This window comes from Pristiophorus japonicus, chromosome 11 (genome assembly GCF_044704955.1).
Source record: "Pristiophorus japonicus isolate sPriJap1 chromosome 11, sPriJap1.hap1, whole genome shotgun sequence".
NCBI classification, from domain to species: Eukaryota; Metazoa; Chordata; class Chondrichthyes; family Pristiophoridae; genus Pristiophorus; species Pristiophorus japonicus.
Genome location: NC_091987.1, coordinates 59247874 through 59273471, shown reverse-complemented (window position 1 = coordinate 59273471; position 25598 = coordinate 59247874). Strand labels below are relative to the sequence as shown.

At 43.4% G+C, this 25598-nt stretch overlaps 1 protein-coding gene across 2 annotated transcripts in view; it reads right to left on the bottom strand.

Moving 5' to 3' along the window:
• Positions 1–3726: 3726 nt before the first annotated feature.
• Positions 3727–25598, bottom strand: part of LOC139276035 (cyclic AMP receptor-like protein A) — a 458883-nt gene continuing 437011 nt past the window's right edge. For both annotated transcript variants that reach the window (XM_070893418.1, XM_070893419.1), the window contains 2 exons: positions 11151–11298; positions 3727–4755 (listed from right to left, as the gene is read on the bottom strand). In XM_070893418.1, the coding sequence (XP_070749519.1) occupies positions 4591–4755; positions 11151–11298 (313 nt within the window). In that variant the 3' untranslated portion in view covers positions 3727–4590. The remainder of the gene's footprint in view (positions 4756–11150; positions 11299–25598) is intronic.

Here is a 25598-nt window from a genome sequence, read left to right as displayed (position 1 = left end):
AACATCGGGAACATTCTTCCTGCATCTAACCTGTCCAGTCCCGTCAGAATTTTATACGTTTCTATGAGATCCCCTCTCATTCTTCTAAATTCCAGTGAGTATAAGCCTAGCCAATCCAGTCTTTCTTCATATGTCAGTCCTGCCATCCCAGGAATCAGTCTGGTGAACCTTCGCTGCACTCCCTCAATAGCAAGCACATCCTTCCTCATATTAGAAGACCAAAACTGCACACAATACTCAAGGTGTGTTCTCACCAAGGACCTGTACAACTGCAGTAAGACCTCCCTGTTCCTATACTCAAATCCTCTCGCTATGAAGGCCAGCATGTCATTTGCTTTCTTTACTGCCTGCTGTACCTGCATGCCAACCTTCAATGACTGATGTACCATGACACCCAGATCTCGTTGCACCTTCTCTTTTACTAATCTGTCACCATTCAGATAATAATCTGCCTTCCTGTTTTTACCACCAAAGTGGATAACCTCACATTTATCCACATTATACTGCATCTGCCATGCATTTATTTGCCCATTCACGTAACCTGTCCAAGTCACCCTGCAGCCTCTTAGCATCCTCCTCGCAGTTCACACTGCCACCCAGCTTCGTGTCATCTGCAAACTTGGAGATATTACATTCAATTCCTTCGTCTAAATCATTAATGTATATTGTAAATAGTTGGGGTCCAGGATAATGCTCAAGAACCTGTCAGGCATTGGATTTTACTGTAAAATCTGCAATGTGTTACAGGATTGTGCACTTTTCAACGGTGGAAGCAGTCTTGCTATACATGTCTTGGAACTATTTCAGGGCACAACAAACTTTCTTGTTTTGCCTACCTATGTATTCCTATGTAACTATACCGTAAGCACTGATAATTTATAAACTCGATTCATTTACGACTCTTACAGATGTCAGACAAAGGAGACATTCATCTCGTCAGCCTGGGTAAGATTCAAACCCTGGTCCTGAAAGTGAAAGGGCAGCACTTCATCACCCAAGTCTAGGGAGAGTATTTTTTCTTTAAAACACAACCATTTTATGCAGAAAAGTATCTATTTACGAAACTCTTTATGGATTTAAAAAATATCATCAATCTTCCAAGCTTCAGTGAGGTATGCAACATTTACTCTCCTTCCCTAGCATGCCTCTCTGTGACATAATTTACAAGAATCATTCTTGTGCATCCAAAGTGGATGCCGGGAAACAATGGGGGTGCCTTGCGTCCGGTCTGGCCTGAGAGCAGATCCAAGCTGCACAACCCAGGAAACCACATCAAACCACCATACTGTAATTAAGATTCATGTGAGCTGACCTTTTTTCTCTATAAATTGAAGGACACCCTTGTACAAAAAGCAAGGCGATCGCAGCTTCTGGCTACTTGCAAAGGGATTGAGAGTGATTGTGTTCGGACTGGCACCCAGACTGTTCCTCTTTACTAGGTGGAAGATGATGTATGGTGATGAGAAGCCTGAAAGTGAGGGGGTAGGTTGGGTGCAAGAGAAATAGAAAATGTATAAACTGGATTGTGCTTGGTGCAGTTATACTTGATAATAGTAACTAAGACCACCTTCATAACAATAGACTTCAAGGGATGAATTTTAACCCCTTAAAAATTTAAAACCCGACCCCAACCTGCCCAATTTTGGATTTAACGGAGGCGGGACATGGAGTGGGCAGCCAACCTGCTCCCAGGAGGTGGGTTAGCAATTTAAATATTTTAATAAGGCTGGTAGCTTCAGATTTAACCTATTTTTACAGATTTAATCTTGGCTGGATGGGTTTCCGAGGTCTCAGGAAACCCGGAAACTCAAGTGAGGCAAGGACAGCTTTGTGGTGAAGGTAAGTGCCTTTGCAGCACTGTTTGTGGACCAGGTGGAGCTAGAGTGCTCCCCCTGCCTCACTCTCCCACTAGCAGCTGCAGGCTCCTTACCTGCGGCAGCCTGCTCCACACTGCTCTCCGCTTGACTGAAAGCCAAGCCTGTCAATCAATCTGACTTCCGGGCGAGGATCCTGTTTAAAAACAAGTTGCACGCTGTGGAGTTAAAACAAGACAAAACAGCAGCATTTTTCAAACCAGTAAGGCAATGTCCAATATATGCAATATTTTTCAACAATAATTTCTTTTTTTGAATTAGCTCTCACAAGGTGGAAGTTTGCTAACCGTTTAAGGATAATTATATTTTATGCTTTTTAAAATGTATATATTTTTTTCAACTGAATTAATCTTTTTAGATCTCCAATGGTCACCTCTTGCCAGTATCTTTTTCCTTCGGCCATTAGGGTGTGATACTGAATTGAGGATCTCTCCAGAGTTCTCAGCAATATAACTCAGTGACTGCCAAACAGGATGTCTGTTTTTGATGGGCAGGGCCTTCTTGAACAATGTGCCCTCTATCCAGCATTGTGGCAGAGAATTAAGAAATGCCATTTCAATGTCAGCTGGTACTCACCTGTTGCTCAATGTTAGCAGTCTCACCTATCAGTTAGATGGCTGTAAGTTCAAGCCCCACTCCAGAGTGTTGAGCAAATAATCTAGGCAGACACTTCAATTCACTACTGAGGAAGGGCTGTACTAGCTCAGACGTTGTCTTTCGGATGAGGTGTTAAACTGCTCTTTCAGGTGGACATAAAAGATTCCATGAAACTATTTGAAGAAGAGCAGCAGAGATCTCCCAATACTGTACTTTGGTACATCATGAGGTTGTGAAAGGTGCTGTATAAATACAAGCTCTTTTAATGCCAAGAATTTTGTGTTGGAAATACAAAATTCTACCATTATAATTCTCAAGCTGTTATTATGCTTTGTACTTTAAACTATATAATTTGAATGCCTAATACATATCTTAAAGTTCAGTTATGGGGTTTGGTCTGTTCTGCTGAAAGACTATGGGGTGAAATTCAACTTCAGTGGAGGCACAAAATGGACAGTAGTGAAATGGCTGCTCTTTACATAACTCTCCTGATCTTGGCTTCCATTGAAGTCAATGAAAAGCAGGGTTTATAACAGGCGGCTGATTAGATACTGCCCATTTTGCACACCCACCGAAGTTCAATTTCACCCCCCAATGCTTTAAAGCAAGGACTGTCAAATAATATGGAACAGGATGGCCCAACTGTTTGAGTATAGAGCATTAGACTCCCAGTTTGCTCGACAGTTGAATTATGTTACTATAATGGACTTCTCTCATTCTCACATACGAGTTTAATCAAATTTCATTAAACAGTTGATTGGAATATGTGGTATTACATTGGGGGGGGAGGGGAAATGGAGCAAGAATAAATTGAGATGGGTGTCCACTTAGTGCTAATTCAGTGGTATTAGTTGATCACAAAACAAGGTTGACCGTGTCCAAATTGTCTCTGCTGGAAAAGGCTTGATTTAAAAAAAAAACTTGAGGATAAATTGTCTCTAGCTTTCTCTGTAGGCCATGTATCAACTCCAACCAAGAAAGCAAGGAGGCTATCTGCACCAGGCTTCCACAACACTGCTCTGAGATGACTGCCAGGACATGCAGGATAGCAGTTTATGGTGTGGGCTAATCCACCTTGCATCCTACTACTGCCACGGTACTACAACACCTTGTTGCCCAGTATCTATGGTATACTTTCTATAAAACTTCTACCAAACTATCAAAATCAAATGAAAAATGTTTCTAAGGCAGGCTTGTCCTTTTCAATTAACAGCACTTTTGTCCCATTTTATAAGAAAGCTTCAGTTTGATAAAGTTATGTACAATAATTTTATTCGCAAGTATAAAAAACCAAGTAAAGAGTAGAAACTGATGCCAACACACTACCATTAAAATTAGCTAATAAGCTGACAATATTATGGATTGGGACATTTACAGATGGCTGTAATGTTTGCTTGATCTTGGAAAAGAGTTATCTTCAATAAACTGGGCACCTTAAGTTACTGATATTAAAATAAAATTGTAAACATTTTTCAAAAAGTGGACAAGTAGTTCTGGCCCTCCACCATTTTGTCTCAGTTTTTATTAAGGATTCTGCAGCTGTGCATTTCCTTTTCTTTTCAAACTCCCAGCCCCCTGAACAGCTGGTTTTCCCCACAGCATGTTGTATAGGTACAAACATAATAGTTTCACTTATTACAATTTTGCTCCACAATCTGAACTAGGCAGGCAAGCCAGCCAAATCGAAGATGTACTGTACTTAAAAACATTCAAATTTAATTAAAAGAAAAAAACAATATTAAACACAATGTCCTCAATAAAGGATGTAAATTATTTCATTTTGAAATAAAACACTGCCAATTTACTCAAACAATGTTTCCTTACTCAAAATTATTTTCTTCTTCATTTTCTGTAGCGCTTCAGACTATCATTTTGTTTAATTTGGAATACAACTACTAGAGACAGCTGAAAGGAATAGTCTCTTTAACTGATGTGTTTATGTTTAGCATGATGCCTCCTCTGCAAATCTGAAGCTTCTGTTCCAGTTTTATGACATTAAATATTAAGAGCCTAGAATTAATAATGAGGGTTGACAGCTCATCTCTAGTGTCACGGAGGGGTTCTTCCTTTGTCTAGGAGTCCAACAGTGCACATGCTCAGTTGCAGGGTGTTTCTGTTGTCAGGGCTTCCTGTCCCTAGATGTCATGGTGGATGAATAAATTGCTCCTGTGCCATCGTCACACGAGTCTGAGGAATCGCTTTCCAAATGGGCCATGTAGCGCACTGGCCCTGGCTGGTACTCCTTAATCAATGTCGTATCAGAAAATCTGGACTGGAACGCAAGCTGAAAAAATGAATATGTCATGCACTGCATTAAAGGAATGATTTCAGGGACATGTTTGATAGAGCTTTATGTCTTTTCTACACTAAAAGGTAATGTGTGAAAATTTAACAAAATCCTTTATAATAAAAATACATTATTATAGCAAACAATACACAGAATGACAGTTCATGCAACAATGGTCTCTTAACCTTTTTAACTGTTCTAAAAATATTAGGGATTTTTATTATTTTGAAGAAAAATTGGCAGGGCACTTTTGACCTGGCAAATAGGGAAAGGGTTAAGCATCCATGCAGTGGAGTCATATTATCATTCCCAATATACAAGCCACATTATTGCTGCTGAAAGACTGTACCAAAATAAAATGATGAAAGATAGAAACACAACTAAAGGAAAATAATGAGAAAATATTTAATAAAAGCAGATTTACTACAAAAATGCACTAATATGAAAAAAAGGTTGTCGAAATGTTGAAACAAAGAAACTAAAGGATTATTTTCAAGGTTAGGGTTAATAACAGACTAATTAATTGATGGAGCCAATGACAAGCTATCAAAGCTACACTATTCATGAAAAGCTTTAGATGTATTTCCATGTTGAAATTCAACTTAATTTTAGTTGAAAAACTTTAATCTGATCATCAGCCTGATGAAATACTGTTAAGTACTGTGTTGGCGTGTGTTTTTTTGTTACATTATTATTAACTGGCACAAGAACAGGGTGCAGTTGGAGACAACTGTAATAAGTACAGATATCTCAAGGCTTTGACCCTGTGCATGCTAGAAGCACAGAAATCATACTGATCTACCAAATGACAAGTCACAGATTTCCTGTGGCTTAAAGCATGCTTCAACAATCCAGGCTCAGTGAGCGATGATAAACTTTGCTTTTCAATTTCTGTATACAAAGAATAGAGCTTTAGCTGATGATACTATTTGGAGAATAGTTACAGGGACAGGAAACACAGTCTGTGCAAATGTGCTGCAAAACAGATACACTGCTTTGGGTACTGTTGGGGGGGATGACTCATCAGTGGAGGGCAGCAGCAGCCAAGTTCATGGCACCGTGGCTGGTTCTGTTGCGCAGGAGGGCAGGAAAAAGAGTGGGAGAGTGATAGTGATAGGGGATTCAATTGTAAGGGGAATAGATAGGCGTTTCTGCGGCCGCAACCGAGACTCCAGGATGGTATGTTGCCTCCCTGGTGCAAGGGTAAAGGATGTCTCGGAGCGGGTGCAGGACATTCTAAAAAGGGAGGGAGAACAGCCAGTTGTCGTGGTGCACATTGGTACCAACGACATAGGTAAAAAAAGGGATGAGGTCCTACGAAACGAATTTAAGGAGCTAGGAGCTAAATTAAAAAGTAGGACCTCAAAAGTAGTAATCTCGGGATTGCTACAAGTGCCACGTGCTAGTCAGAGTAGGAATCAGAGGAAAGCGCAGATGAATACGTGGCTTGAGCAGTGGTGCAGCAGGGAGGGATTCAAATTCCTGGGGCATTTGAACCGGTTCTGGGGGAGGTGGGACCAGTACAAACCGGACGGTCTGCACCTGGGCAGGACCGGAACCAATGTCCTAGGGGGAGTGTTTGCTAGTGCTGTTGGGGAGGAGTTAAACTAATATGGCAGGGGGATGGGAACCAATGCAGGGAGACAGAGGGAAACAAAAAGGAGACAAAAGCAAAAGACAGAAAGGAGATGAGGAAAAGTGGAGGGCAGAGAAACCCAAGGCAAAGAACAAAATGGGCCACTGTACAGCAAAATTCTAAAAGGACAAAAGGTGTTAAAAAAACAAGCCTGAAGGCTTTGTGTCTTAATGCAAGGAGTATCCGTAATAAGGTGGATGAATTAACTGTGCAAATAGATGTTAACAAATATGATGTGATTGGGATTACAGAGACGTGGCTCCAGGATGATCAGGGCTGGGAACTCAACATTCAGGGGTATTCAACATTCAGGAAGGATAGAATAAAAGGAAAAGGAGGTGGGGTAGCATTGCTGGTTAAGGAGGAGATTAATGCATTAGTTAGGAAGGACATTAGCTTGGATGATGTGGAATCTATATGGGTAGAGCTGCAGAACACCAAAGGGCAAAAAATGTTAGTGGGAGTTGTGTACAGACCTCCAAACAGTAGTAGTGATGTTGGGGAGGGCATCAAACAGGAAATTAGGGGTGCATGCAATAAAGGTGCAGCAGTTATAATGGGTGACTTTAATATGCACATAGATTGGGCTAACCAAACTGGAAGCAATACAGTGGAGGAGGATTTCCTGGAGTGCATAAGGGATGGTTTTCTACACCAATATGTCGAGGAACCAACTAGGGGGGAGGCCATCTTAGACTGGGTGTTGTGTAATGAGAGAGGATTAATTAGCAATCTCGTTGTGCGAGGCCCCTTGGGGAAGAGTGACCATAATATGGTGGAATTCTGCATTAGGATGGAGAATGAAACAGTTAATTCAGAGACCATGGTCCAGAACTTAAAGAAGGCTAACTTTGAAGGTATGAGGCGTGAATTGGCTAGGATAGATTGGCGAATGATACTTAAGGGGTTGACTGTGGATGGGCAATGGCAGGCATTTAGAGTCCGCATGGATGAACTACAACAATTGTACATCCCTGTCTGGCGTAAAAATAAAAAAGGGAAGGTGGCTCAACTGTGGCTATCAAGGGAAATCAGGGATAGTATTAAAGCCAAGGAAGTGGCATACAAATTGGCCAGAAATAGCAGCGAACCCGGGGACTGGGAGAAATGTATAACTCAGCAGAGGAGGACAAAGGGTTTGATTAGGGCAGGGAAAATGGAGTACGAGAAGAAGCTTGCAGGGAACATTAAGACGGATTGCAAAAGTTTCTATAGATATGTAAAGAGAAAAAGGTTAGTAAAGACAAACGTAGGTTCCCTGTAGAAGGAATCAGGGGAAGTCATAACGGGGAACAAAGAAATGGTGGACCAATTGAACAAGTGCTTTGGTTCGGTATTCACTAAGGAGGACACAAACAACCTTCCGGATATAAAAGGGGTCAGAGGGTCTAGTAAGGAGGAGGAACTGAGGGAAATCTTTATTCGTCGGGAAATTGTGTTGGGGAAATTGATGGGATTGAAGGCCGATAAATCCCCAGGGCCTGATGGACTGCATCCCAGAGTACTTAAGGAGGTGGCCTTGGAAGATGCATTGACAGTCATTTTCCAACATTCCATTGACTCTGGATCAGTTCCTATCGAGTGGAGGGTAGCCAATGTAACCCCACTTTTTAAAAAAGGAGGGAGAGAGAAAACAGGGAATTATAGGCCGGTCAGCCTGACATCAGTAGTGGGTAAAATGATGGAATCAATTATTAAGGATGTCATAGCAGTGCATTTGGAAAGAGGTGACATGATAGGTCCAAGTCAGCATGGATTTGTGAAAGGGAAATCATGCTTGACAAATCTTCTGGAATTTTTTGAGGATGTTTCCAGTAGAGTGGATAAGGGAGAACCAGTTGATGTGGTATATTTGGACTTTCAGAAGGCTTTCGACAAGGTCCCACACAAGAGATTAATGTGCAAAGTTAAAGCACATGGGATTGGGGGTAGTGTGCTGACATGGATTGAGAACTGGTTGTCAGACAGGAAGCAAAGAGTAGGAGTAAATGGGTACTTTTCAGAATGGCAGGCAGTGACTAGTGGGGTACCGCAAGGTTCTGTACTGGGGCCCCAGCTGTTTACACTGTACATTAATGATTTAGACGAGGGGATTAAATGTAGTATCTCCAAATTTGTGGATGACACTAAGTTGGGTGGCAGTGTGAGCTGCGAGGAGGATGCGATGAGGCTGCAGAGCGACTTGGATAGGTTAGGTGAGTGGGCAGAAGAAGTATAATGTGGATAAATGTGAGGTATCCACTTTGGTGGTAAAAACAGAGAGACAGACTATTATCTGAATGGTGACAGATTAGGAAAAGGGGAGGTGCAACGAGACCTGGGTGTCATGGTACATCAGTCATTGTTGGCATGCAGGTACAGCAGGCGGTTAAGAAAGTAAATGGCATGTTGGCCTTCATAGCGAGGGGATTTGAGTACAGGGGCAGGGAGGTGTTGCTACAGTTGTACAGGGCCTTGGTGAGGCCACACCTGGAGTATTGTGTACAGTTTTGGTCTCCTAACCTGAGGAAGGACATTCTTGCTATTGAGGGAGTGCAGCGAAGGTTCACCAGACTGATTCCTGGGATGGCGGGACTGACCTATCAAGAAAGACTGGATCAACTGGGCTTGTATTCACTGGAGTTCAGAAGAATGAGAGGGAACCTCATAGAAACGTTTAAAATTCTGATGGGTTTAGACAGGTTAGATGCAGGAAGAATGTTCCCAATGTTGGGGAAGTCCAGAACCAGGGGACACAGTCTAAGGATAAGGGGTAAGCCATTTAGGACCGAGATGAGGAGAAACTTCTTCACCCAGAGAGTGGTGAACCTGTGGAATTCTCTACCACAGAAAGTTGTTGAGGCCAATTCACTAAATATATTCAAAAAGGAGTTAGATGAAGTCCTTACTATTAGGGGGATCAAGAGGTATGGCGAGAAATCAGGAATGGGGTACTGAAGTTGCATGTTCAGCCATGAACTCATTGAATGGCGGTGCAGGCTCGAAGGGCCGAATGGCCTACTCCTGCACCTATTTTCTATGTTTCTATGTTTCTAATATTTTATTTGGAGATTTTTTTCACTTTTGCAGAGTAGCAGTTCTGTTTTAGGTATAAGCATTGAGTCTTGGGTAAGTAATAGCAACTATTGTGGTGCTGTTCCAGCCTTAACTTTGTACAGGACCAACAGCCTGGCCACAACCCTCCAAAGCTGGAAAGGGCAAACTTTGATGTGGAATGAGTTTTCCTCATCAAGTCTGCTGTTCTGCATGGCTTTGGAGTGGATTATGTCCAGGAACAAGAGGTGGGCTTTCTCTGGGGATTGCTAAACAGGGCTACAATATTCCATTGTTGGACAGACTAAACAGTATTCAAATCACTATATATAAGTAACAATTGGAAAAAAAGTATTAAACATATATACACTTTGCAAAAACCAACAGGAAGTTGTCTGATCCTTCAGGATAAGAAATATATCATGATAAAAATGGTGACACGAAGCAAGTTTCAGTAAAAATTTCTAAAAATGTTGGAATCAAAAATATGAAGGACTGTGCTGAAACGCCAGAAACTGGGCCGAGACCCGGGAATGCTGGATCACAGCCTTAAGTCAGGATTTCCGTGAGGCCTTGTGAGGGGCCGAACCTCTGCCTAACCTTTCTAAGACCACAGGCATAGTAGAGGGCGGGGCTTTTGACTCAACAGTGGATGTTCCCGTGTTCCTGAATCTGAGGAACCAGGTGTTTCTTTGATGGCGGTGAGACCAGGAGTAAAAGGCTGTCAAAGTGCACATATGGTCAAAACCTGAGGAGCAGGCCAAGATCTATTATGAAAATGCTTTCCTCTTACAAAGCGTGTCACTGGGGGAAATCAATCATTCTTTCCAGGCCAGACAGCCTGCTGCCCCCCCATCATGGGCCAACGTTGTTCCACAATTTGTATCCTCTTTGGTGGCTAGATGTGATGGTCCTCGCCTACCAATGGCAGTTAAATTAAGGGACCTCTGTGCATTTTGGCAGTTCTATCACTTCCGTGGAAACCCTGGGAAAATGGACATTTAAGCTATTTCTCTGGGGTTTCAGTTGATGTTACAGTGGGAGAGCCCCGAACAAATTCTACCCCTTGATTTTTTTCTACAGTTTGTAACTTTTACAATTTTAATATTTTAAACAAATTCAGTTAACATGTTATAGTTGTAGAGCAATACTTCAGGAAAATAACTTATGTATGAATATTCATTCAAAAATAGACACCTGTGTTTTTATAAAAGATATTTAGCAATTTAGAAATGAAAGCCCCTAGCTCGTAATGGCTGGCTGCCTAACCAGGGCTGTCATCTTTATGCTATTTTGAAGATTGGGTGCTAAAACCTCTGTTCCATTAAAAGCTCAAATGCTTCATTGCTTTTGGTGTTGCAGCTGGGGATGAGGTGGTGGGATAGCAGCCAATCAGAAGTGCAGCAGTGTGAGAATCACACCCACCCAACTAGTAGAATCGCACCCACCCTCGAGCATTTTTGCAGTCAGCCTAATTTTAATACTGCGGCTGAGCTCCTGTGACTCACCAACTGGTGGGTAGGAAACAACATGCTGCCTCAGGTTTTAAAGTCCTACAGCTACTTAAAGGGACAGGTCTGCTGATTTTTCAAGTTTGGAACTTTTGGCAAAAAATGCAATGCCTGGAAGAATTACAGGAGATTCTCCAGGGGAAAGTAAGGCAGGGGAGGGAACCATATTTTTAAAACACCTATAGGAGTTGTTACTGATCAGCCAATGTTACCTGTAGAGATGTTAAGTTCAGCTGACTCCATGTCTCCCTGTCAAATCCAAACACAATGGCATTGGCCAGTCCATGCAGCGGAGCAGTAATAACATGCAGGAGTGTCAGGACAAAAACAGGATGGCTGGGATCAAATGCATTATGCAGCCTAATACAGGAAGACAGAACAGAAAGAAATGAACATTTGCAGTTTCCTTTCAACAAAATTTAACCCAAAACACTCAAGTACTAAATTTGCTTGTCAAATTACATCTGTATTTTCTATCAGAAAGTTTCTAACCTACCACAGTATATTGCGGCAGAGAATTACAGAAGTCAACACACAAAATTAGGGGAGATGTTCCTGGATCTGTGCCCTGGCACAATGTCTGGACCGGTTTCTTTACAAGCGTGCATTTCAATCCACCCAAATTTCTGATGTTCACTGTGGCCAGGGGATCTAGTTCGTCTGAGTGCAGACGCAGGAAAATCTCCCCATTATCTTTTCATTCACTTTCCTTGAACGGACAAAAATGTGTAGCCGAGAATGTCCCTCTATAAAGACAACTTCAAGAACTGGGGTTGAATTTTCGCCACCATTCTGTGCCGTTTCTTTTGCCTACGCTGTTTTTTTTGGAGCAGACTAAAATCTGCAAGCTTTGCTACAGTTTCTGCGCCATTCTAAACTACTTACGTCCGATTTTTTTAGCTCCCAATTTTTTGAAGTCACTAGGGACGGAACCTGCCGGTGCGCCATTTCTGGCCATTTAAGCAAGTTTGGCCAAGTACCTGAAGTTAAGAAAATCGGCGCAGAGAAGATGCCATTATTTTAGCGGCACCAGGGGCGAGGGGCCTTTTGGCCCGGGATAGCAGTGGCACTGGGGGTGGGGCATTCGGCCCGGGATAGCAGTGGCACTGGGGGGCATTTGGTCCGAAGTAGCAGCGGCACCGGGGGGATAGGAGTGGCCTTTGTTTCACTTTCCAGCCTCAGCCCTTCAGTGTGTCCCTCGCGTCCCTAGCAACCTCAGTTTTTGGCGCAGACCTTAAGCTCCACCCACAGAGCTTAAGGACAACCTACGCCGCTCCAAATTCAACGTTTATTCCGGCAATACTTGGAACTTGTTTTTTTAGGTGCAGTCGGCCACTAATCAGACGTACCTCTACAACTGCGCCAAAAATCAACCATGTGGAAAATTGGCCCCTGAATTCTGATGGTTCTTATTAACAGGTAGTCTCCTAAAGTAGGCTCATTTAAGAATTGTTGTGAGATGGAGTTTTGTGCACATGGATTAGCGAATAACATAATGGATAATAATGATTCCAAGATGACACACCTGGTGATGGAAATTTGGAACCAAGTGTGGATAACCAACATAGGAATGTCTGCAGTATTCCAGCCACCTTAAATTCACTAATGAAAGCTGGAGGGGTTGATTTGCCACTGGGGTCCGTAATTCTTTTCACTCTGCTTTAGATCACCCTGCAGGCCATAGTGCTAATGGGTAGGATGCTCCGAGCTGAATAAGCAGCACAAAGCTGCCCAGTAATCTGTTCTGATTAGCTATATGGATTTAGCTGGTTAAATTCTAGCATTGCACATATGCACATTTGGGATCCTTAGCCTAGGCTCTGCCAATGTGCACCTAAGCTATCGGACTTACATAAGTGGGAAGACAGAAACTATAGGTAGATGTAAATTTCACAGTATCTTGAATTGGAGACCCTTAAACTTGGTAATGCATTTCTGCGCACATCACAACACTCAGGTGATCAAATAAATAAATAAGGACATGAGCAGGACAACAAGTGTATGAAAGAAAAATAGTTCAGTTAAAAAGTTGTAGTCCACAAGTATTACACTGATCTGATTTTGCTATAATCTAAGTGTTAAGTTATGGCAGGAGAGATCAGGCACGTGACATGCTCCTCCTGTGCTATGTGGGAAGCCAGGGACACTGGACGACTACATGTGCAGCAAGTGTATCTTACTGCAGCACCTGACAGACCGCATTGTGGCACTGGAGCTGCGGGTGGATTCACTCTGGAGCATCCACGATGCTGAGGATATCGTGAATAGCACGTTTAGTGAGTTGGCCACTCCGCAGGTAAAGATTACACAGGCAGCTAGGGAATGGGTGACCAACAGGAAGAGCACTGGAAGGAAGGTAGTGCAGAGGTCCCCTGCAGTCATCCCCCTCCAAAACAGATACACAGTTTTGGGTACTGTTGGCGGGGATGACGCATCAGGGGAGGGCAGCAGCAGCCAAGTTCATGGCACTGTGGGTGGCTCTGCTGCAGAGAAGGGCAGGAAAAAGAGTGGGAGAGCTATAGTGGTAGGGGATTCTATTGTAAGGGAAATAGATAGACGTTTCTGCAGCCGCAATCGAGATTCTAGGATGATATGTTGCCTCCCTGGTGCAAGGGTCAAGGATGTCTCGGTGCGTCTGCAGGGCATTTTGGAGGGGGAGGGTGAACAGCCAGTTGTCGTGGTGCATATAGGTACCAACGATATAGGTAAAAAATGGGATGTGGTCCTACAAGCTGAATTTAGGTAGCTAGGAGCTAACATAGAAAATAGGTGCAGGAGTAGGCCATTCAGCCCTTCAAGCCTGCCCCACCATTCAATAAGATCATGGCTGATCATTCACCTCAGTACCCCTTTCCTGCTTTCTCTCCATACCCCTTGATCCCTTTAGCCGTAAGGGCCATATCTAACTCCCTCTTGAATATATCCAACGAACTGGCATCAACAACTCTCTGCGGTAGGAAATTCCACAGGTTAACAACTCCCTGAGTGAAGAAGTTTCTCCTCATCTCAGTCCTAAATGGCTTACCCCTTATCCTTAGACTGTGTCCCCTGGTTCTGGACCTCCCGAACATCGGGAACATTCTTCCTGCATCTAACCTGTCCAGTCCCGTCAGAATCTTATATGTTTCTATGAGATCCCCTCTCATCCTTCTAAACTCCAATGTATAAAGGCCCAGTTGATCCAGTCTCTCCTCATATGTCAGTCCAGCCATCCCGGGAATAAGTCTGGTGAACCTTCGCTGCACTCCCTCAATAGCAAGAACGTCCTTCCTCAGATTAGGAGACCAAAACTGAACACAATATTCCAGGTGAGGCCTCACCAAGGCTCTGTACAACTGCATTAAGACCCCCCCTGCTCCTATACTCAAAACCCCTAGCTATGATGGCCAACATACCATTTGCCTTCTTCATTGCCTGCTGTACCTACATGCCAACTTTCAATGACTGACGTACCATGACATCCAGGTCTCGTTGCATCTCCCCTTTTCCTAATCTGCCGCCATTCAGATAATATTCTGCCTTCGTGTTTTTGCCACCAAAGTGGATAACCTCACATTTATCCACATTATACTGCATTTGCCATGCATTTGCCCACTCACCTAACCTGTCCAAGTCATTAATGTATATTGTAAATAGCTGGGCTCCCAGCACTGAGCCCTGCGGCACCCCACTAGTCACTGCCTACCATTCTGAAAAGGACCCGTTTATCCAGACTCTCTGCTTCCTGTCTGCCAGCCAGTTCTCTATCCACGTCAGTACATTACCCCCAATACCATGTGCTTTGATTTTGCACACCAATCTCTTGTGTGAGACCTTGTCAAAAGCCTTTTGAAAGTCCAAATACACCACATCCACTAGTTCTCTCTTGTCCACTCTACTAGTTACATCCTCAAAAAATTTCTGATCGGGAGATAAGGTAAATTGGAGGTCTGTCACCTTGGGCCACTCTCCTGCATCTCCCAACAGATATAGTATTTGTGCTGGATGAGACACAGGTAGAAGCTGCTAACTCACTATTTTGGCTGGGGATTGTGCATTTTGCAGATAAATTCAATTTGTGGGGCCGGGGGAGGAAACATTTTTTTTTGAGAATATGTCATACTATAATTTTTTTCCTCCCATTTCAAACCCTGTAGGCCTTACACCTCATACAGGGAAGTGGCCTGCTTCCTGGTATCTATCTATGTCAATCTTGAGTTGGCCAATAGAAGACAAGCAAGAGTATCCCAATGATAGTGCTCCCTCTGAATTATCCTCTGTTCAAATTGAAGGAGATGTTTGGCTTCTGCTTGGTAGCTTCCCAAATTGCTGGAATTCAGCAGAGAAATCGAACTTATACCCCATCAATTTGCAATACTGCGGTTTGTGTGCCCACATATTACACCACCAAGCCAAAGAGGAGAAGATAGTTTCAGTTTCCAAAAAGAGAAAATGATTGGCAGACAGTATAACGGGTGGTACGGGGACTCCAGTGTTGTGTTTCATGGAACATTAGGACACACAATCTGCCAAATCATAATTTAACATGTTTAACAATTTCTTTAATTTATAGGGCCCAAGTTTCGAGCTGCGCCTAGAATGGCGCAGTCTCGACCTGGACGCCCGTTTTTTGCGCCACAAAGTGCGCCTAAAAAAAACTTCCAGATTCTCCAGCTCCCTGCAGGTCGTTTGCAGCTCGGCGCAGCGCAGCAGGAGCTGTAGGGGGTGGAGCCAGGTCCCTGCGCTGAAAACAGTGCCGGGACCTCTGCACATGCGCGCTACAGTGGGCGCGCATGTGCAGTAGCTCCAGGCGCCCAAAACTGTGTGGGAGGGGCCGAAGCATGCAGCCCCTGGCCGAATGGCCTCACTGGGGCTGCGTGAATAAGGCTCCTCCCACGGCCAGCTCCTGCTTCCTCCCGACCCGACTCGACTCCCGCTTCCCCCCCCTCCCCCCCGCCTCCGGACCGGACCCGACACCGACCCGACTCCCGCTTCCCCCCCGCCCCTGGACCGGACCCGACCCCCCGGACTGGACCCGGCCCGACTCCCGCTTCCCCCCCCCCCCCCGCCTCCGGACTGGACCCGACTCCCGCTCACCAGCCCCCCGGACCGGACCCGACCCCGACCCGACTCCCGCTTCCCACCCCCCCGCCGACCCGACCCAATCCCCTCGGACTGGACCCGACCCGACTCCCGCTTCCCCCCGACTGGACCCGACCTGACCTCCCTCCCCCCGACCCGAACCGAACCGACCTCCCTCCCACCACCCCACCGACCCGCGCTCCCCCCGACCCGACCCAACCCAATGCCACCTACCTGTAAATCTGGTACTGGGGACGGGCCCTGCCCGAAGTCTCGGGCCTGGCCGGGCTGGGCCCGGCCCGTTCAGCCTCCCTCCCCCTGCTCCTTTCCCCAGCCTCCCCCCTTCTCCTTCCCCCCCGCATCTCCTTTCCTCCCCCGCCCCCTCCCATTTCCTTCCCCCCCTCCCCCCCCTTTCCCCCCTCCCCCTCCCCCCTTCTCCCCCATCTCCTTTCCCCCCTCCCCCTCCCCCTTCTCCCCCTCTCCCCCATCCCCTTCTCCCCCTTCCCTCCCTCTGCTCCCCCCCTCTCTCCCTCTACCCCCCTCCCCTCGCTGTCAGAAACACAGACACTGACAGACAGAGAATGAGAGACACACACAGACAGACAGACAGAGAGATAGAGACGCTGACAGAGACACACTGGGGGGCATCCCAGCACGCTGTTGGAAGGCTCCCGGTGCTGCAGTCGGTAAGTAGAAAATGTTTTATTTATTGATTTAAAAAAAAATATATTTCTTATTAATTTTTTTTGATTGATTTATTGGTTGATTTATTGATGTTTTTATCATTTGTTATTGATGATGGCTCTTTATTTGTAAAACTGAAGTGTTTAATGTTTGTAAACTTCCCTTTAAACCCCCCCCCCCACCATTCTCTACTCCTGATTTGTAACCTACGCCTGATTTTCTAAAGTGTAGACAAGGTTTTTTCGAGCGTACAAAAATCTTCACTTACTCCATTCTAAGTTAGTTTGGAGTAAGTTTTCACTGACGAAACCTTGAAAACAGGCATAAGTGGCCGGACACACCTCTTTTGAAAAAGAAATTCTGTTCCAAAGTGAAACTGTTCTAACTGACAAGAACTGGAGCAAACTAAATGGCGAGAATTCTGATTTCTAAGATACTCCGTTCTACACCAGTTGCTCCTAAAAATCAGGAGCAAATCATGTCGAAACTTGGGGCCATAGTTTTGGTAAAATTTGTGTTCATCAAGCTGTGATAGGTTAGTGCTTAGAACGAAACACTTTCGCCACCTTTGGTGTTCCAGAGCTTGGATTTGCATATTCATTCTGCAAAAATCATTTTGGAGCCTAACACCTGCAAAGTTTAGAAATCCAAATCGACTCCTTGATCTAAGACCTGAATCATTTTGAACTTCTGAATAGTAAACTGTGAGTGGGCTCCACTCCTGAATCACACAAATATCTGATGTTACAGAATTCTCATACAATTCAAATCAAAATATCAAATTTATGTAAACAGTTGTGAAAAATTAGTGTGCATGTTTTTCTATTTCTTTTCTTGGGATTCTGGCAAGGCCGCATTTATCGCTCACTCCTAGGTGTCTTGAGAACATAAGAAAAAGGAACAGGAATAGGCCACACGGCCCCTCGAGCCTGCTCCGCCATTCAATATGATTATGGCTGATCTGATCATGGACTTAACTCCACCTCCCTGCCCGCTCCCCATAACCCTTTATCCCCTTATCCTCCCATCTTTGTATCGTCAGCAAACTTGACTATGTTACACTCAGTCCCTTCTTCCAAGTCGTTAATGTAGATTGTAAATAATTGGGGTCCCAGCACTGATCCCTGCGGCACCCCACTAGTTACTGATTGCCAACCAGAGAATGAACCATTTATCCCGACTCTCTGTTTTCTGTTTGTTAACCAATCCTCCATCTATGCTAATATATTACCCCCAACCCCGTGAACTTTTATCTTGTGCAGTAACCTTTTATGTGGCACCTTGTCAAATGCCTTCTGGAAATCCAAATACACTACATCCAGTGGTTCCCCTTTATCCACCTTGTTCGTTACATCCTCAAAGAATTTCCGAAAATTTGTCAAACATGACTTCCCCTTCATAAATCCATGCTGACTCTGCCTGACCGAATTTTGCTTTTCCAAATGTCCTGCTACTACTTCTTTAATAATGGACTCCAACATTTTCCCAACCACAGATGTTAAGCTAACTGGTTTATAGTTTCCTGTTTTTTGTCTGCCTCCTTTTTTAAATAGGGACGTTACATTTGCAGTTTTCCAATCTGCTGGGACATCCCCAGAATCCAGGGAATTTTGGTAAATTACAACCAATGCATCCACAATCCCTGCCGCTACTTCTCTTAAGGCCCTAGGATGCAAGCCATCAGGTCCAGGGGATTTATCCGCTTTTAGGTGATGATGGGCCTTTACCATTAACTGCTGCAGTCATGGTGTTGATGGTGCTCCCACAATGGTGTTAGGTAGAGAGTTCCAGGATTCTGACCCAGCAATGATGAAGTGATATATGTCCCAATCAGGACGGTGTGTGACTTGGAGAGGAACATGGAGACGATGGTGCTCCCACAAGATTGCTGCTTCTTTCCTGCTCAGGTGGTAGAGGTCTCTGGGAAGGAAGGTGCTGTCGAAGTAACCTTGGTAAGTTGCAGCAGTGCATTCTGCAGATTGTACATACTGTAGCCACAAAGCATTGGTGGTGGACAGGTAAATACTGAGTCTAAAGGCAGGGCCACGAATCAAGCAAACTGTTGTATCCTGGATGGTGATGAGCTTTGAATGTTGTTGCAGCTGCACCCATGCAGGCAAGTAATGAGTATTCCATCACACTCCTGACATCTGCCTTGTAGATGATGGATAAGATTTGACGCGTCAAGACGTGAGACAATCATCATAGAGTATCTGTCCCTCTGCCGTACTTTTTAACCATTTTGTTAATATGGCTAGTCCAATTAAGTTTCTGGTCCATGGTAACCTACAAGATGTTGATGGTAGGGGACTCAGTGATGGTGCTGTTGAAGGTCAGGGGGAGCTGACTGGACTTTCTCTTGATCAAGATGGTTATTACCTGGCACTTATGTGGCACAAATGTTACCTGCCACTTGTCTGCTCAATTCTGGATGGTATGGGCTGCTTCACCTTTGGAGGAGTTGTGAATGGAGGTGAACATTGGAATTGTCAGTGAAGAGCCCCGCTCCTGAGAGGGAAGGCCACTGATGAAGCAGCTGAAAGATAATTGCACCGTGAGCTGTGATGTCTGGCCTCTGGCAACCACAACCGATTTTCTATGCGGCAGGTATGACTCCAGCCACAGAAGGGTTTCCCATTTGGCGCCCCCCTTGGCTTGAATTTGCTAGGGCTCCTTGGTGTTATACTCAGTCAAATTCTGTCTTGATATCTAGGGCAGATATTCTCCCCTCTTCTCTGGCATTCTTCCCTTGTGTCAATGTCTGGATCAATCCTGTGCTGAGGTCGGGAGCCACATGGTACTGGTGGAAACCAAACTGAGTGTTGGTGAGCAGTTTATTGGTGTGTAGGTGTTGCTTGATGACACTACTGATGACTCCTTCCACCTTTATTGAGAATTCAAAGGAGGCCGATAGGGCATTAATTGGCTGGGTGACGACAGTGACGGTTTCTCCATCAGGCCAGACCAGCTGGATTGTGGGTCAAAAGAGGCCCGGGCAGGTATGTTTTTAAATTCTATTTTAGATTTCCTCTGGGCGTCACAAAGAAGCCTTGGACCTCTCTTGATCCAGGCTCCGGGCTTCTCCCTGATCACGTCCAGAAGCCCCCACTCCTCACTACTTACCTGACTGCCAGGAACCGTATCTGTGGATCCCCTGGTGCGGCGTTCTGCCACTGAATACTCACTCCTACCAGCCAGGTGGTAGATCTGGCCGGGTTCGGGTGGGAGTCCAAGAAAATATATGGCTATGATGTCCAGCCTCGACCTCTCAGTTACATCTGGGTGCATCGCCCGCTTCAGGGCTCATGCGCCCAGTTCCCACACCGCCATTATATGCCAATGCCAATATTCAAGATTAGATTGGATAGATAGACTCAACATGGGCTGATTGAACTGCTTCTGCGTTGTAACTTCGATGGATTTATGTGTTAGATGGGATGGATGGATGAAGAAAAAGGGAATGAAAGGGGTATTGGAACAGGGTGCTTAAATGTAATTAGGATTATTTGCTGATGTAGAGGATAAACGCTGATATGGATAGGTTGGGTCAAATGGCTTGTTTTCCTGTTGTAACTTCTATTAATTTCTTTGTAATTTCTATATAATAGGAGGCACATTACAGTGCCATGTCGTGGCAGGATGGCCGATACTAGATCATTACAGTCTACAGTTACCATACAGATTGCCATTAAAAAAAATTACACATGGATTCCCATTATAAAAAATTACATAGGCAGTTTCAAGTACAAATGTTGACATAAAAAGTGTGACTCAAAATTGTGACACAGGAAGTAAGGTTTCTGGATATTTGAAAAGCATATTCCAGGCACATTGTAAAAATTCCATCTTTATGAACCCGTATTCATTTCTTTATTCGAGGAAGAACACAGTATTATCTGGACTTATTCTGAATAAAAGGATGAGGAGGCAACACACTAATTTGAACTGAGGCAGCCTCAGTTCGCTTATCATTTCCATTAGGGTACAAAGAGTACTTTCAATGTACCTCCCAAAAGGATAACAATTAAAAAAGAAATTAAAACCTTGACAGGATACTTTACATGTGTTTTGAATAAAAAGCATATATAAAACAAACTGATTCATTTTCACCACCGTCCAGTGAACTTATATTCTGGTGAAAATTATGAATGAACACTTAATTGAATAAAAACAGAAAATGCTAGAAATACTCAGCAGGTCAGGCAGCATCTATGGAGAGAGAGCAACAGAGTTAACGTTTCAGATTGATGACCTTTTGTCAGAACTCTAATGAAAGGTCATTGACCTGAAATGTTAACTCTGTTACTCTCTACGCAGATGCTGCCCGACCTGCTGAGTATTTCCAGCATTTTCTGTTTTATTCCAGATTTCCAGCATCTGTAATATTTTGCTTTTGTAACCCGTAATTGAGCTAACTTGAAAGCTGGTTTTATTTTGTGCTCAAGACAGACGGTCTTACCTATAAAGTGCACCCATTTTGAAAAAAAAACCCACCTTTAACATGACTTCCATGAGTAATTTACCAATAAAAGGTAATCAGCAGCAATCTGGTATATTTGATACCTTGTTTGCAGGTCTGTTCTGCTTGTTCCGTCACACAGAAAACGGAAAATACACATGCCATATGAATACTGCTAGATAGAACAGGACCCGTTACTTAGATATTTTCAAAGCCCCTAATACAGGGTTTAAGATATCTGATTGTCTTTGGGAAACAGGCTTGAGGTAGGGAACGTACTTATGAGACAGACTACCCACCAGCCAAAAGACTATCTATTCTTATGGATATATTATATTTTCACCACATTTTTTTTTGCTTATTTTTATTGTGCTGAAGCAAAAATTGGTAGAATCACATTGGGTAAATTGGGTATAGCACAACCAACCTGCCTTTGTATAATTTGATTCAGAAACTTAGTAGAAGTTCAAACTAGATAAAGGCATTTAAACTTAATGCAAATTCACTGGCAAGACGGACAAATGCCTTTGAATCTGTATTCTATTAAAAACAAGCACTTGCGACCTATTCAATTTCAATCTTTAGAAGCAAATTTAAACTGGCATGAAGAGGTGGAAGTTTTTACTTTAATGTAAAATTGGATTAAATAAATTCAGACTATTCGAATGCTCTGCATTTTAATTCACAACAGCTGTAAAATTTGGGATAAAACTGTAGTGTAAACACGTTTCTAGTTACAAAGAGGAGAGTTAACATACAGTTGGTATGAACTAATAAATGGAATGAGATGGCACTAACAACGGCAAACTCCTGTACTTGCCTATAATACAAGAGCTGTTTGCTCAACAGTGCTGGGTGACTGTAGTGTCAGTTCAGAGAGAGAAGTACACATCTATTTCTGACAGACCACCTACACGTTTAAATTAGTTTTTTTGAAGTTAAGTGCCTGGTCTTTTGTCACAGATAAGCTTTCCATTTTCAAAATGTTTGCTTGGGCTTTACTTTCAAATCTTCGCTACTCAAGCTATTTTGTTAGTCAGAACAAAAAGAGTGGAGTCATATAGCACTGCTCTTCAACAAGATAGCTGGCTAGGTTAGTGGGAATGCCTTTCTCTGTTTCAAGAATTGAAACGTGCAACACATTTTCCTATGGGTAACACGATTTACATTCTGCAGACAGTTTTTTTTTTACAACATTAAAGTTGTTTGGAAAATGTTCAACAAAGTTACCAACTGAGATTTAATAACTCTGAGGCAAGTGATAGAGCTGTAAGAAAACATCCTAACTATATAAGTTGATATGATTTTTTGCAATACTGTAATGTTCTCATTGTTGCCCTATAACAAACTAACTCTCCAATATTACCAGAGTAAGGAAATATGGATGAAACTGAATGGAGCAAATTGTTAACCCAATCCAGACATAAAAATTACACCATGTCATCAAATAATATAACAGCTACTCTATCAGTAGATAATAACAACAGAAAACTTATTTTGAGCTCATTAAGCTTAATCTTTCCAATATGCTGTGATTTAAAAAAACTTTACACCATACCTTAAAATGTACTGAAGGCATTAAAGTCATATGCTGCCGCCTCTGGGGCATTTATAAATCTATTTAATAAGCATATTAAATGTTTTATTAGTTCCTCCTATGTAAACTTCTGTGATTATTTCAACATAACCAGTTTTTCTGTGAAAATGACTTATATTACAAATAAGTGACATGTTTGCACGGGTAGGTTAATCTCCTTGCTGGATCTCGGGGCACTTTGTATGTTCATTATGACTGTTCTGTTAAATAAGATAATTATTTCTACATCTAACATCATGACCACAACCCCCACTGTCCTTCAAATGAAATATAAAACCAAAGTTTCCCCTGCTGAACAACAAAGCTTCTGTGGCATTAGTGTCGTGTACAATAGTCCTCCAAGAAAACTATTAGTTCTCTACTTCGCCAGGCCCCAATGTAAACACGATGTTTAATCTGGGGTACCCTTGTCAAATATCTTCAAATAAATATTAACGGATATCTCAAAGGTAAGACTCTACAATGGATTGATCTGAAAGAAGCAGCCTGCTGTGCAAGTTTTAAAACAATTATTTAAAAAAAATTAATGAGCCAGGGGTCCTGGAGATTGGAGCATCAATCTCAAGTGCAGGCAATGGAGATGGTTTCCACAAATATGTTTGAACATAAGAACATAAGAACATAAGAATTAGGAACAGGAGTAGGCCATCTAGCCCCTCGAGCCTGCTCCGCCATTCAACAAGATCATGGCTGATCTGGCCGTGGACTCAGCTCCACTTACCCGCCCGCTCCCCATAACCCTTAATTCCCTTATTGGTTAAAAATCTATCTATCTGTGATTTGAATACATTCAATGAGCTAGCTTCAACTGCTTCCTTGGGCAGAGAATTCCACAGATTCACAACCCTCTGGGAGAAGAAATTCCTTCTCAACTCGGTTTTAATTTGGCTCCCCCGTATTTTGAGGCTGTGCCCCCTAGTTCTAGTCTCCCCGACCAGTGGAAACAACCTCTCTGCCTCTATCTTGTCTATCCCTTTCATTATTTTAAATGTTTCGATAAGATCACCCCTCATCCTTCTGAACTCCAACGTGTAAAGACCCAGTCTACTCAATCTATCATCATAAGGTAACCCCCTCATCTCCGGAATCAGCCTAGTGAATCGTCTCTGTACCCCCTCCAAAGCCAGTATATCCTTCCTTAAGTAAAGCGACCAAAACTGCACGCAGTACTCCAGGTGCGGCCTCACCAATACCCTATACAGTTGCAGAAGGACCTCCCTGCTTTTGTACTCCATCCCTCTCGCAATGAAGGCCAACATTCCATTTGCCTTCCTGATTACCTGCTGCACCTGCAAACTAACTTTTTGGGATTCATGCACAAGGACCCCCAGGTCCCTCTGCACCGCAGCATGTTGTAATTTCTCCCCATTCAAATAGTGTTCCTTTTTTTGTTTTTTTTCCCCCAAGGTGGATGACCTCACATTTTCCGACATTGTATTCCATCTGCCAAACCTTAGCCCATTCGCTTAACCTATCTAAATCTCTTTGCAGCCTCTCTGTGTCCTCTACACAACCCGCTTTCCCACTAATCTTTGTGTCATCTGCAAATTTTGTTACACTACACTCTGTCCCCTCTTCCAGGTCATCTATGTATATTGTAAACAGTTGTGGTCCCAGCACCGATCCCTGTGGCACACCACTAACCACCGATTTCCAACCCGAAAAGGACCCATTTATCCCGACTCTCTGCTTTCTGTTAGCCAACCAATTTTCTATCCATGCTAATACATTTCTACTGACCCCGTGTACCTTTATCTTCTGCAGTAACCTTTTGTGTGGCACCTTATCGAATGCCTTTTGAAAATCTAAATACACCACATCCATCGGTACACCTCTATCCACCATGCTCGTTATATCCTCAAAGAATTCCAGTAAATTAGTTAAACATGATTTCCCCTTCATGAATCCATGCTGCGTCTGCTTGATTGCACTATTCCTATCTAGATGTTCCGCTATTTCTTCCTTAATGATAGTTTCAAGCATTTTCCCCACTACAGATGTTAAACTAACCGGCCTATAGTTACCTGCCTTTTGTCTGCCCCCTTTTTTAAACAGAGGCGTTACATTAGCTCCTTTCCAATCCGCTGGTACCTCCCCAGAGTCCAGAGAATTTTGGTCGATTATAACGAATGCATCTGCTATAACTTCCGCCATCTCTTTTAATACCCTGTGATGTATTTCATCAGGACCAGGGGACTTGTCTACCTTGAGTCCCATTAGCCTGTCCAGCACTACCTCCCTAGTGATAGTGATTGTCTCCAGGTCCTCCCTTCCCATATTCCTGTGACCAGCAATTTCTAGTATGGTTTCTGTATCTTCCACTGTGAAGACCGAAGCAAAATAATTGTTTAAGGTCTCAGCCATTTCCACATTTCCCATTATTAAATCCCCCTTCTCATCTTCTAAGGGACCAACATTTACTTTAGTCACTCTTTTCCGTTTTATATATCTGTAAAAGCTTTTACTATCCGTTTTTATGTTTTGCGCAAGTTTACCTTCGTAATCTATCTTTCCTTTCTTTATTGCTTTCTTAGTCATTCTTTGCTGTCGTTTAAAATGTTCCCAATCTTCTATTTTCCCACTAACCTTGGCCATCTTATACGCATTGGTTTTTAATTTGATACTCTCCTTAATTTCTCTGGTTATCCACGGCTGGTTATCCCTTCTCTTATCGCCCTTCTTTTTCGTTGGAATATATTTTTGTTGAGCACTATGAAAGAGCTCCTTAAAAGTCCTCCACTGTTCCTCAATTGTGCCACCGTTTAGTCTGTGTTTCCAGTCTACTTTAGCCAACTCTGCCCTCATCCCACTGTAGTTCCCTTTGTTTAAGCATAGTATGCTCGTTTGAGACACTACTTC